Genomic DNA, 15,740 nt, shown 5'->3' with positions numbered 1-15,740 from the left:
ATCACCCTAAATATTCGATCTGAACACGATGCTGCTGTTTATTATCCATCATCAGCCAGGTAGACTCAAGTGTCCCCTTGCACTCGCTCTCAAATCCTAGCATTCAACATGTATAGAAGGCTAGAAAAGGAACCTGACATTGTTGACAGCCATTTAATCTTCACTGCTCTTCATTAATCTTCAGTACTCTTCGTTAATCTTCAGAAATCGTTAGGACTTTATCAATGACTCTGCAAGCCATATTCAGGACTCTATGAATAATCTGCAAGTCTCTATCAGTGACTCGATCAGTAATCTTCAGGCTTCTAGTAGCGACTCTATCAGCGATCTTCAGGATCCTATCAGTGATTCCAGCAATAATTCTAATGATCTTTCAGTTGTTTCAAGACCATTTAACTGGATAATTGGACATTCGAATTAATTGAGCAATCTTCAATAAACAGTATTAAATGCTAACAATAAACATTTTGTTTATTTAATAAATAATAAAAATTTCACGTAGTTAGTGGAAACCTTGTCATATCTTCTTTCTTGTAGAAACAAGATTCTTTCAACTTCACAGAAAGAAACTTTATAATTTTATTGTCTCAGTGACACCATTTTAAACATTTGCTAAAATGGTTCTTTATTTAATAAAGTGGATCCAAGATACGATCCACTTGATATTTCGCAACGTCTCTTCGAAGCTCTTTTAGAAACAAATATTTCTTGTCATAACTGTTCAATTACGTAAAATAAAAAAATACTTGGACTGAATATTATTAAATTTTCATCCGAGTAAAAAGTATTGACATTGTACTGACTAAAATTGTACAGATGCTGAAAACATAAAAAGATCCTTATTTATAGACCTAGAAATTTTATCAGAAATATATATTATTTCCTCCTTAGTGGGGCCATGGTGGTTACCAATGTCCAGCGATATAATTTTTTAAATTTATATTTGTCTTATTCTATCTATTTTTTGAAAATTTAAAGAACGTAAGTAAATAGAGAATATTGAACGAAAGAAATTAATAATATGTACCATTTTTTTTTTTTTTTTGCCATATTGTTCGATAATTCATCATTCCGTCCTAAGGATAATGGAAATTTTGTCGTGGACCCCTGAATGTACCATATTGTAGAATGACGAATACTGGTCTTGAGACACCGAAAATTGTCAAAAGAACAAGAACACGATAACACAAACCCAAAACTCGTAAACTGATTTAACTTAGGAAAAGAACACCAAGATAACGTAACGAAAACACACAAAGACGCACTCTTTTAAAACTCTCTTTCCAACACCAAACGACTCACGCTTGTGCTGGTCACAACCGATTTCTAAGGACTCTGTTTTGGTTGTCAAGGACCACGCTTTTATGCTTTCCTTAACCTACGCTTCACCTCCGCGTAGAGGAGTCGGGCAACTTAATTTTGTTATATAGAATAATTTTTCGATTTGCTTCTAGAAGATATCGATCGGTTTACAATTTGTTTTTGTTGGCAATAGCCGATTCGCGATTTCTTTTGGTATCCTACAATTAAAAAGTATATGCTAGTCAAAGTGTTAATATAACGTGTCTGTTTCATTTTTTATCTGTATCTGTACTCATTTTTTACTTTTCAATATCTCCTGCTATCTAGAATACAAATGACTTAAAGAAAACAGCTCTTGTCGCTTTTTCAAACACACCTCTCTACATAATAAAAATACAATGGTGTATTAAGAACAAATAAATTATTAAGTTCAAGATACCATCAAACTGAATGTTAAACTAAGGGGCTATTTTTTTAATCCAGTTTAAAGAAACCATTTTTCTTTTTACATTGTCTCGAAGTATATGTTTTCGAAAATGCCTATGTAAAAGGCTTTGTTTGAATTCGTAAAATTATCGAAGTCGTAAATATTTGAAGTGCGACATATAGCCATTGTACAACGGACAGCAAAAGCTTCAAACGCATTTTTCTCGAAAGTATATTTTTTTATCTGTCTGACAGGATATCTCGCGTTTTAGCTGATCGACTGATTCGAAATTTGCAGGAAATTTTTAGCGGACGCACTTTTATCGCATGAAGCACAGATTTCAAAATCTGATACTTTTTTCTATTACTGTTTACTACCCAAAGGACGAAAAACACAAGGAAAATTGATATTTAAATTTCAAAATGTTGCCACTTTTTTAGTTTTCGAAATTTCGCTGTTTGGGTGGTTTATGCTATAGCCGTATTTATGCTAATTAACCCTTTGCACTCGACGATTTTTTCGTTAGAGAGAAATAGTAATTCGAAGACTTTCTGCCATAAAGTCGACGATATTTTTAAAACGGCAAATAAAAAATCGTATGCAAATTAAGACGTAAAATTATTTTGCTTCGATATTCCAGGCATCGTTGGGTAATTGTAAATTTGATATATTAATTAACATCCATTTTCAGAATCTGATTAAATGGCGACCGAGAGGCGCCTCTCGAGAACAAAGGGTTAAGATGTTTTTTAGTTTTTCCGTTTCAGATAACCAGATGGTCTGGAATCATGTCAGTCATTCGAGTCTATTCTTAAAAATATGATTTATCTAAGACTATATAATTATCACAATTTTGAATAATTCCGTTAAAAAAAAAAAAAAATTGGAAATATTCTTTAATGTTGCATACCAAAATGGTTTCCTTAAAAAAGAATCCTAAACAAGTCGATTTTATTGGTCGGGTTACAAGAATACCCCTTTAACTCGTATTTCCCAGCCAACAAATCGATCACATACTCCTTTGAGCACGAAATAAATATTAACAAACGTGAATTAATTTCGAGTATCATGAATCTAGTTCCTAATAACGTAAATATGATACATTTTTGATATAACGGTATCGATAGATCACGTAGAAACATTAAAAAAGCAACTGGATACCGTCTATTAATAGATTGGAAAAAGAAAAGCTACTCACCCTGTATAAAACCGTGATGAAGCTGAGCACGCCGAGGAAGAGGAACCAGAACCAGAGAAAAACGTATATTTTCTCGTTGACGACATTCAGGGGCAGTATGCAAACGGCGTCGTGCCTTTCGACCTCACCGCTGACGCCATATTTGTAGAAGGTGCACTTGGTCATCCTTGGGAACACATAAATCATTGGATCGACCCGGTCCTCTTGATCTGACTCGAGGAACCTGAGCACGTCGATACCAAACGTCAGAAACGCACCGTCGAAGAACCGGTTCATCAGAAACATCTGACCTGCGCAAATTCAAGTCTTTCTTGTAATTCTTATAAACTTACATTTATCTCATATAACGAGTGATTTTTTAGATAAACCATTTTCCAATAAAAAGGAATTTTTTTATTGCATAGGAGAGGTTATGTAAGTTATTTTTATTCATTTTTATGGTAAATTATTCGGTTTTTCAATTTTTATGCTTTAACCCTCTTACTACCTGCTAGATGATTTGTCAGCCCTTGGTGTTTATGCGATAATTACCATAATTGGCCAATATATCGATCGGATTTGTTTACGTATAAATTTGTAATTAAATATTTTATATGTTTAAATGCAGTGAAAAGAATAAAATTAAAAAAAAAAGAAATAGTACAAATTTTGCGCCAGAAAATCGATATTTGGGAAACGTACATAAAATTAATTTAAAGTATCTAATTTATATTGAAATATAGAAAAATAGTATAGAAAATTATAGTAAAATGATGACAAAGCTTCATGAATGCACCCTGTATTTACAAAAATATAAAAGTAAAAGTAACATCTCATATATAGGGTGTTATTGAACTAGTGGTCCAAGAGGTAAATGGGTGAACCTACATGAAAAATTAAGTCAAAAATGTTTGAAAAATATGCAGAAATGTAAAAATAAATCGATGTTAATGATTCGTAGAGTAAATGTAGACTTGACTATATTATAGACTAGTCTTCGTTGCGTTCGAGTTCATGCACAGTACCAATGTCATAGCTTGTTATCATATCAGATTCGAACTCTCAAAACCAGTTTTCGTCATTCTATCGCAATAGCTAAATAACACACACAAGTAATCGAAAGTACACAGACATGATCCTCACATTAGGTACTTAACACTTAGCCGATCGATCGGGGAGATCTCCCATTTTGCCCTTAGCAACGCGTTTCTCGTTTTCGGTTATTGCTTGCACTACCTCCATTTGGAGTTCGCAATTACTGACGAACTGCTTCTATAAAGCATAACATATAATAAAATTCCCCAATTTTTAAGGCCCCTTTTTCAATATTTCCGAAAAATGCAGTTTGTGTTCCCCAAGCGCGGTGGAAACCGTATAATTCGCTCTAGGGCGTGTAGTCGGCTAATTGTAAGTGTTAAGCAACAACGTGTCTATGGCTGCTAATTATTACAAGGATCGTTATTCAAACCGCAGGCATCTTGATAGAAGAGACGACCCAACTGCTTCGGAACATGGATTTTTTGAAGTGGATCTATTTTTGATCAATCGTGAGAAATGTAGAGGGCGAAATTTTGCAAAATGTAGAAGAAAGTACTAGAATTAGTATAAGGGAACTTGCTTCTAAACATGATGACAGTGTTAAAACTGTTTCTTGAATATTACGTGAGAATAAATTCCACGTCTACCACATTTCTCATGTATAAAAATTAATGGGCCAAGACTACATTCCACGAAATGCATTTTGTCACTATTTCATTAATCGGTAGAATAATAATGAAGAATTTTTCATAATATTTTGCGGATCGATAAAGCCAAGTTTTCCAGAGGTGACATGTTCAATGACCGCAATACCACTGATTACGTGAAAATCCTTACGTCATATTAGAAACATACTTTCAAGTTTGATGGAGCATAAATGTTCGAGCTAGTATAATTGGAAAACAAATTCTGGGTCATTTTTTCTTTAGTGATAATATCACGTCGTACTTGAATCTTTTACGCAATGACTGTGAGGATTTATTAGAAGATCGGAATTTAATTTTTCGACAAGATGGTACACCACCACACCTCAGTAGATCTAGAAGAGATCATTTGAATAACAAATAACCTGGCTGGATTGGTTGTGGAGATAGAGTAAGATGGCCCAGCGATCGTTTGATTTGACAATATTGGGATTATGGGTTTTAATTGTAAAATAACTACGAAACATATTCTCTATTAAAGTTTTTAGCACTGAAGCAAAGTATATCTAACATTCGTTCTCAGAATTTAGATCTTATTAACTATTTATTTAAATCTTATATTCTAGATTCATTTTTGTGTATAATTAAACTTATTTGTTCAACAGACACCAATGGATTTTTACTTATGACCATGTCAAGTCCATTGTTTACAATGTGCAAATTACGAGTAAAGAATACCCCAAACAGAAAGTATTGCTTGCATTCGAACATTTAAAAACGGAAGAATCTCCAGAAAACGTTCACAAAAATCTAATACGAAGGGTATAATTATGCTGGTAAAGAAACGGAAAATATTTACAACAATTTTTGAATTAGAAGCTTCTTGAACAAAAAGTAGATTTATTTCTTAAGTGAGATCAAATGCAAGTATACACGTACTCTACGAACATTTAACATCGACTTATTCGAGAAAGAACTGCACACTTTCGACTTATTTTTGCATCTAGATTCATCTACCTTCTTCCTTTACTACCAGTTCAGTAACAACCTGTGTATATATATATATTGATAATATAAATGAAATAAGGAAAATTTATTTCAAGATTTGTTGCAAAGAATTATCAAAATAATTATCAAAATTAAAGATGAAAATATTTTAAAAACTTTTCGATACAAATCATTATTGTAACTATCTCTGTATAAGTCCCAATGTTAAAATTTGTTATGTTACATTATATATATAATGTATATATATATAGCTTAATAGGAAAATATAAAGAGTTTACAGTTGCTCGTAAAAATATACAGGATATGTGGTAGTGGTTGTCATAGAATGTGTGGTATGAGTGTGAGGAATGTTTGTGTGGAAGGATGTGTGTGTGACGAGTATGACAGAGAGTCGAGAAAAAACAATCAGTAGATGAATGACAGTCATTGCATATAGACGTTGTGTGTGAGAGAGTCCTGAAGAGATTATATCGCAGTTAGAAGCGAATTTATTTTACGAGATTTAGCTATAATTTATGTTGTGCTGTTATTGTGTTAAATGAATCTTCTTATTAGTTTATCCATTTACTCACAGGATAGACCTCCCAACGTGACCATTTTCATTATTGGCAAGTTAACCCTTTACACTCGAGAGGTGACCTTCAGTCACCATTTCATAAAATTTAGAAGATCGATATTAATTAATATATCAAATTTAATGTAATGTAACAGTATGCGAGGTATCGAAATCAAATAATTCTACAATTCTACATTTACTGCTCAAAAAAGTATCGTCAGTTTTTTAGTAGAGAATTTTTCAATTTCTACTCTTCTTTAACCAAAAAATCATCGAGTGCAAAGGGTTAATTTTTTCTTCATTTAGTGATATAATTTATTTAACAAAAATCGGATATCGCTATCCTTAAAAACTCTTCAACGAACTACCTCTAAAATAATTTTTTATTCATTTCCAATAACAAAATAATTGGAAATAAATGAGGTGGTTACGTCAGGTCATCCATCCTGTACATTGGTAGAAAAATAAGAGGAATGTTATCTTTTCAAACGAAAATAAATTCAATTTACATAGACCCGATGGATATCTGAGAAAGGAACAGGTGTATTAATCTCGTCATCAATTGGAAAAAGGAAATATAATGATCTGCGCAATTATTGATAATTGAAATATATTTTATTATTAATCAGTAAAAATATTTTTTAATTAATAATAAATTGTTATTTAATTAATATCGACAGTAAAAAATATTTTTACTGATTAATAATCAATTAAAGAAACATCCTTGTAAATAGGAGGAAAACAATTTTTCAGGCTGTTAATGATTTAAAACCTTGCATTTTGAAAGAGTGGGATGAAATTACGGAAAAATTAATAAGAAGACTATACAAATCTCTGCCAAGGAGGTAGTACTAAACAAAGTCGGAGCTATAAAATATTAAAAGTAAATTATCTTCTTTTTAATTTATTTTTTATGCTCAATCACAAGGTGTGCTACCTTTCTGTCTCGCATATTTTGTTCTATTTTGAAAACTAGACATATAATATACAATTTTGTATCAAAGAAATAGTATTTGCATAAATAATTAGTATTATAAGTTTAAGTGGCTCTAAATATATGTTATAAACTTATTATAAGTTAATTTTGAATCGAAATAAAAAAATAAGTAGTTATGGGAGATATGCTATCATTTTGTCCCATACTGTATATGCTAAGTTTAAAAATAAAACTCAATGTATATAAATACAATATATAATACATATATAAGATGCTAAATTGTAGTAGTATAAATGAAATTTTGATATCTAAAATTAAAGTCAACCCAATATATTGCAAAGGAAAAAGTTGTTAAAAATTAGGCTCTTTTTAGCATATTTCAGAGTCGCCAAAATTAAAGAGGATTCAGTCAATCTAGAATTTGACAAAAATTTTTTGAAATTTCTTAATATGGAATCTCAGACAGAGTTTTCATTGACACTAATTGTGTACATGATTTACCCTTCGTATATACACCATAAATTTTCAGCTAATGTATGGGTGGCAATCATAGGCGACAAATTGATCGATCCTTTCAAGCTTCTATATAGAGTTCATTCTATTTACAATTTTTGCAAGATAATTTTCTCGAAATGTTAAATGATACTGCATTGGCAACGCGTTAATAAATAATATTTTTATGCGATGTTACTTCGTGCCATTTTAAACGAAATATGTGTAAATCTCTTAATAGACAATTCTTTCAAAGTTGGACTCATCGCAACCAATCATAAATTAGCCTTCAAGCCATCTAGATCTAACGCTCCTTAATTTCTATTTATGGGTTCACGTGAAACAATTAATTTACGAAAATAAAATAGAAACAAAAGACCAGCTTTGAAATAATTTTCAAATATTTATTGCAATTCCTATAGCAATAAATAAAAATTTTTAATCGATTACAACTTTTGAATAAATCATTTTTGAACAAGTTTATATAACAATTTTTCACCTTTTTGGCCTCATTAATACGTAGTTATAAGTTGGTTCTCAACTTTTTTGAAATCCCTGTATATACCTATTTATTTTCATCATACTATTTTAATTATTAACAATTATATAACTACTATGTCTAGATACATGTCACAGATCGGTATTTTTAATTTTAGCATTAGAAAGAAAAATAGCAATTTAATTTATCGTACAACCATGTTTATATTTGCCATCAAGAATCTAAAGGTAGAAATTTTGCGAGTATGAAAAGCAAACTCAAGCGAGCAGAATATCCATTCCGCCACTGTATCGTCCCGCGAGACTTTTCTCCAGTACAGAGTACATATTCATGCAATAAACCGTCACTTTGTATCGCACTGTTGAATGAAACACCTGCTAAGCCGTTTATTTCTTTATGCACAGAATAATCCATTTCTCGATTCAGCAATCGTCGTGATTTTATACGACCATATAGCAGTTTCTCACTCCTATTTTAACATTCCTTTCTAGTATTCCATATTTTAACGATAATTTAGTCAGACTGTGCTCTAGTACTTTAAAAAACCAGGAACTGAGATAGATCTGATGAAGTCGCAGAGACTGGTCATAAAAGTATTGTCCCTCGCAATTTGAATGTGAAACAATGAAATAAGTATTATTAATTGAGCCGTTCACTATTCAAATTGATTAACTGATAGAACAAAAAGTGAAGAAATGCAATGAAATAATGTATATTGTTTTAAATTCCCTTTATAATTTAAATCGAAATAAATATCGTAGAATGCATAAATACAAATGTAACTTTCATCTAACGGTATATAAAATTTATAAGAAAAAATAGCCAAAAGGTAATCGTTAGTAATGTTACCATTTTTATGTTACTGGAAGAGTTAATCGATTTGGCGAGCGAAAAAGTAATAAATGTAAATTTTACTAAATTTTACTTAAATTCTGATAAGACGGCACTAAAAATTCACCGTTATCATTCATGGCTTGCTAGTGCATTTGAGTTGCATTATTGCAACGATTTACATTAGAGTACGGAGTTAATCAAAGTGAGCTCTGAAGTAAATTATTTATTATTCAGTGGCCAAAAAATTTTTGTCGTTTAACGGTGTTAATTTTAATTATCAGGGAAAGTTATTGAAAATATAAAAAGTTGTGACTATACCAAGTGCTTTGACACTTAAATTTAATTTTTCAAAAAGTGGAATAAATCGATTTGTGCAGTGAACAGCTCAATTGTTAAATAAAATATCTCAAATTAATGCCAATATTATATCACATTAGAATAACATTTTCTTTTTTCTTATTTATGGCTTCTAATCGCATTAACTTCAAAGTATATTAGAGACTATTTACTGAGTCAAATGCAATTTTGGAAGCGTATTTTGTTCATAAATGGAACAATAAACAATTTCTCTTAGATTCTGTCTGTCTCTTTCTACATATCTTAGATTTGTTGGTACAGTATGACGTCGATCACTTCGATTAATCGACTTAATTAGCGGGAGGAAGATCAGATGATCGAATTTTTCAGATCATCGATCGACTAAAATTGTGATTGTGTTTCATATGAAAATTTTGATAGTTTATTGTGTTTTTACATATATACCTACATCAAATTATATACAGTATGTAATGTAATTAACATGTATACAATTTAATATTCATATGTAATAACGTTATATATATAGGGTGTCCCAGCAACGGCAGTACAACCGGGAAAACTGTGATTCTACATGCAGAAACGAATTGAAAAAGAGAAAATAAAATTTTTTGATTTGAAGCTTCGTTGTCAAGAAAATCGACTTTGAATATTCATCGAATCCGCAGATATACCAATGGTCCATCCGCCTAGGCCAAAGTTGAATGCAAGCATAGTCGGTGAATATTCAAAGTCGATTTTCTCGACAAGGAAGCTTCGAATGAAAAAATTTTATTTTTTACTTTCGATCTATTCTTGCTTCGAATGAAAAGTGACAGTTAGTACATTTTGAATATAACCGCTAATTAGAAGATACTTTGAAATAAAAAGTGCCCCATTGAACGATTCAAAATTTTTATTAGAACATCAAAAACATATTAAAACAAGTCTTGCATCTAGCGGTGCACTCTCCTGGCGTTCTGAGAGAAATATGTGATTTCGGCGTGACAGTCAAAGGGTTAAAAACGTGAAGATTGTGATACTGATTGATATAAATTTTTTAAATATATGTATATTACACGTATTTATTTATCTGTATCGCATTACTTTCATTTTGTTAGTAACGTACAAGGTGTAAAAAATTACGTGTCAAACCATTATAGGCGAATTTGACATCACCAGATCGGTGAAGATTTGTTAAAAGAAATAGGTACAAAATTGTTCTCGAATGTTTCTTCAACATCAAATTTTTTATTTTTGCATTGTACTACACCTAACACAAGGGGCAAACTTGCGAAAGGAATCATTGATCGAACTTTAACCGTTGTTTTGGAAAATAAGATTGAAACGGAGGTCCAAAATGTCAAAATGGATAAGTCATCGTAAGTCATTTTCCAATGATGAATTAACTCATTATCTTCGGTCAAAAAGATTAACTCGTTATTTTCGGTTTAAAAGATTTGAATTATATATTATTGTAGAAAATGATAATAGATAAAATATTATTTCAATTTTCCTTTCACACACGAACAAAAGAGATATTTTTTGTGTAATGAATGTAAGTACAATTAATTCATCTTTAATTATTTTAAAAAAATTAATTTTTGTTGGATATCATTGCTAGTATGGTAATGGTTGACATACATTTTTAATATGCACATTATATATTGATATAAAATAAATGATATGTGTAAAAGAGAGTGAGTGCATCGAGTATGCGTGTAATGAATGAAGTGTGGTATAGATTGTGTATATTTATGTAACGTATGCAAGAAAAGAGAACAAATGAGAGAGTAGTTGGATAGGTCAGTTACAATTAAGAATTGATTGAGAGCAAACGTGTGTGCGAGTAACGTGAGAAAGTGTAAACTGAATTAGATATATCTCATGGATAATTTTTATCCTGAGTTATAATATTGTTTAATAAATATATGACATATTCATTTAAATATAATATCCACGACTAACAAAGATGACATTGAAATTTATAGAAATCAACCACATATAAGAAAACTAATTTCCATTTACTTCCTATTTTTGTACTACATAACTTTTGGACGTAAAATTTTCCATACCTCTAAAAATAAACGAAATGTTCAAGCTGATGAAAGTTATTGGTGCACTTTGTACATTGTATACAATCTCGAAGGAGTTGCTGTATACAGGGGATTAATAGGGATCGTCAGACAGCCGCGCATATCGCCATAAACCAATAAAAATGAACGCTATGCCAAACTTACCTCGATAACCTATTATACCAACTTTCCTAATTTCTGCATTGTTGGTTTATTGTAAACCCTCTATCCCTCTTTCTGTATGAAACTTCTGGATCCATCACTTCTCCACCACTACTTATGCTTTCCATTTATTTCACATCCATTTTACCTTAGTGAAATAGAATATCCTTCCAATTTTTCGATATCTTTCCTAACCTTTATAATATTCACTTAATCTATTGAAAATTAATTTCTGTTCCAATAATAATTAACCCCTTGTACTGCGATTTAATTATGAATAAGTATGCATTAAAGTAGTATTCAATTTTGGTTAACCACTGAGTACTTATCCTATCAAAGGTAAAGTTAGATAAAAATTTTAGAAATTCTTCGAATTTTGTGTACGTTAAAACGCGTGAAATATAATTACGGTCGCGTGATTAGTATAGCTTACAATCGTCAGATTTGACATGAAGGAATCGTGACTCTTTTCATTCATGAGTCCGTCATTTTAGTGTAAAGGATTGTAATACATTTGGTATTATCGAAACTTCATTTTTTCTGGAAGAAGATAAAGCTACTAATTTTTATAATTCGTATTTTGTGATTTTTTAATAAACCTCGTTAAGACACTGCAATACAATTTTCCTGTGAATTTTTTCAATGAAAATCTGCGTAATGTATACGTACAATTATTCCTACGAGTATAATTCCATATTATTCTATGAAATATTGTACTGAAAGAACAAAAATTATTTTATCTACCTTTTATGATAATAAACTATATAATAATAAACGTTACAAAAATATGTAGTAAAATATCGTTACCATAAATACAATACTACATCATTACACAGAATGTTTAATTTTAAAGTAATAGGAGTTAATATTTTCTCTTATTTGTGTAGTAGTATCGTATACATTATATACTTAAATAATTAAATAGTAATAAACAGTACAAACGTATTTACAAAAATATTAAATAAATTTCTTCCAATTTAATATCTCGTGTCTCTAAAATAAACGAATTTGTAAATAAGATTATTAAATATACAAAATTATGCTTCGTTGATTCTCTATTTAATGTATATTTTAGAACTCGACCATACCAGGAATGTAACGTTTATATTTTACACCTCGACCATGAACCGGTGCTTTAACTTCTTTTCATTCCGCCAAAAATAGATGTGAAACACTAGCGACGAGTTCTCTACGAATCCCAGGAGAGAAATTAGCTTCATATCCTTTTTGAAGTTTTACGCTTTAATGTCGCTGCAGAAGAGGCGCAACCCCCATTAGAGGTATGCCACGAATAAATGACATAAACCAGAACGCCGCCATAAATTCGTCAAGCGATTTTAACAGGCTTAAGTCCCTAACATAAACTGTGTTTCTTCCTCCCTCTTACTTCTGTACTCCCTCTTTCTATCATATGCCTTCCTCTGTTCGTTTAGTTTCTTTGAGAAAACGAGGTTTGCGTTACACGACACGAATAAAATTTCGAAAACAAAATTTTTTTGCTTATTTATTAGGTTAATATTTTATCATATGATTAATCACTGAAATATTCGAGCTCCTTTAGTTATTAAATTTAAGATGGTCTTCTGGTCTAGAGGGTCAAAAAAAGAATTTATTTTTTTCAATTTCTTAACGTTTAGACCAGTGGTACTCAACCTCGTCCCTACCGTCCACTAGTGGACGTCTAGGTTTTCATGGTGGACGGTGGGGGTGGGTTTTGACCAATACTGAAGCACTTCCCTTTTTTGTAATTTAATTGACTTTTTAAAAACAGTTTCATTACGTTTTCATAAAATTCTTTAGTGTTTATATCTCATAACAAGTCATAAATTAAAACGCTTTATCGTATGCTTTAACTTGCTGTAACTCTGCTTTATAAATTTTGAAAAATAAAGTTACTTTTCTATTTTATAAATCACGATTACTATGGAACCGGTGGGCGCTACGAAAGTTTTACTACCAACAGAGATAGAAAAGTGGACGGTAGCTATAAATCGGTTGACAACTGCTGGATTAGACCATAGAAAATTGTGTGTAAACCCATTTGATTGCATTGGTAAAATTGGTATAGAAAACATATACCTATTAAATTTGTTACGAGAAGATCGATTTTGAATACTTGTTACTGTATCAGATTTTCAGTTTTATCACCTTCTTTGTGCCCATGGTGGCCTGTAAACAAAGGACTGATCTATTGTAAGTTGGTTATTCACCCTGAAAATGAAATATGGGAAATATTATTAAATGATATGACGAATAAATCAGACCTTGAATATTTTTACCAAAAACTTTAAACGCGTTTTTCTTGAAACCGTGCTTCTTTGACATGTTGCCACGATAACTCGATTTCTACAATAGTTAACTTATGTTAAATTGACTTGAAATTTCTTCAGTTAATGTCCATTTATCGTCGGAGCTAAAACAATTGAAGTCCGATGTGATTTACCATTTTCCTTCTTTTTTCTAAAGATATAATTAAAAAATATAATAAAAAAAGAAAAATTTTAAAAAATCGATCTTACAATCCTTTCAGTGTCGACCATGACTGTATCCTTACTAAATAGTATATTTTCTAATATCTTTGTTTTGATTAAACAGAAGAGACGCAATCATGCCAAGCGTGTTTTCTAAATAGCAAACATATTGTATATTGTATATAGATATATTCTAATAATTTTTATAACTGCCATTATCTTTTGCTGAGCAAAATTTGAAATGCTCCCAAAATATATATCAATGAATGAAAAAAGCACTGTATTAATAACTTTTATGGTTTCTTAGGGAAAAAATACCAAAGATGTGCTTTTTCTCTTTCCTCTATACCAGGGGATTGTGATTTTACAATCCAAGTATCAAAATTTTTATAGATGGAAATATGTATCATACTAATTTATTTTAAGTTGGTAAATTTTATCCTACAATAACAAATCAGTGTAGTGAAAATTGAAATTACAGTGGAACATCGATTATATGAATTATTTGGAAACAAAGCTACTCAGATATTTGTGTCTAAAGGGACTAAATTTTTATGGTGTTATTATATAAGCCAGAAATTAAACAAGTTTTAAATATGAGAAAAATATAGAATGTACAGAATAAAGAATAAATTAAATATTTTTACATACTGCCAAATTACGAATTTACATATTTCTGTTTGATTCTTTGTTGATGCTTAATGTACTTTCATCTTCACTGTGTATTGAAATATTACATAGGCTAGTACTAAATCTCATTATATCTTCATTTGTGTCAAGTACCGATAGAATATCATTATCACTCATATTATTTATATTCTGTATTATACTTATGTGGCTGTTTGTGAACATCATCACTGCAACAGTTTTCGAATTTAGTTATATTGCATGCTAAATTCTTTAATTCGTCGTTAGTTTCAATTTTCTAATTTAAATATAATACGTATGCACGAGAATCATTTCATATTGGACCACTGGGTAATGGACCATTAGCATAGTCGAAATTCAAATCGACGTTCCACTGTAAATTAAATTATTCAAAGATTAAAGTGAATACCAGAATTAATACTATAAAGCCATAAAACGTGCCATAGAAACATCTGTAAGAATAAGAAAATTTATGAATCTGATCTGTCATGGTTTTTAACTTTGTCCGATATCAAACACATACTTACTAATGAAAATATTTAAGCGTGTAGTGTAAACGAATAACAGCTACAGACAGTTGACAATTGACGAGGTACGAGTAGAAGTGTTATCGGCAAAATTGTCAATAAAAATTATCGATAGATATTGATAATACAGAAATGTCACCAATATTAGATACAACGATAATATCGTTATTATCATATATACATCATCAAGACGAGGTATTTAAAAACCAATAGAGTAAATAGAAAACACAACCGTGTTGGAATATATATAAAGCTGCATAAGGGGGGGAGAAGAGAGGGCTAGATCGAAATGAAACGATCTAACTCTCGGTGACGATTTGACTTTATTCTTCTGGATACGATATACACACACCGCTCTCGTCTCTCGTGTCAAACTCCCTGGTTCGCTACTCCAGCTGCCCTTTTAACACTTTACCAGCCGCTCACTTCTCGCCGCCGGTGAATTTCGCGCGGGTTCTACTAGTTGCTGATGGTCATATTTACGCTATTCTTATTATTTAAAAAGGCACTAATATTTGAGACTAACGGAACGAGCATCTGCTTAAAGAATGTCGAGAAAAGACGGTTGAGAGAGTTAAAACAGAAGCATAGTGGAAGCATTGTGCCGCATTGAACCGAAGTCACGTCTGCGTGACAGCGGCCGGCAAAG

General features: G+C 31.0%; 1 protein-coding gene across 1 annotated transcript in view; it reads right to left on the bottom strand.

Moving 5' to 3' along the window:
- Positions 1-2,927: 2,927 nt before the first annotated feature.
- shakB (Innexin family member shaking B) overlaps positions 2,928-15,740 on the bottom strand; it is a gene marked incomplete at its 3' end in the record, with an annotated part of 154,789 nt that continues 141,976 nt past the window's right edge. Inside the window, exon 4 of the mRNA XM_017904153.1 lies at positions 2,928-3,217. Coding sequence (XP_017759642.1) covers positions 2,928-3,217 — 290 coding nt within the window. The remainder of the gene's footprint in view (positions 3,218-15,740) is intronic.

This window comes from Eufriesea mexicana, unplaced genomic scaffold (genome assembly GCF_001483705.2).
Source record: "Eufriesea mexicana isolate 0111107269 unplaced genomic scaffold, ASM148370v2 scaffold2806, whole genome shotgun sequence".
NCBI classification, from domain to species: Eukaryota; Metazoa; Arthropoda; class Insecta; order Hymenoptera; family Apidae; genus Eufriesea; species Eufriesea mexicana.
The sequence above is the reverse complement of the archived record's forward strand: the minus strand, read 5'-3'. Positions and strand labels throughout refer to the sequence as shown.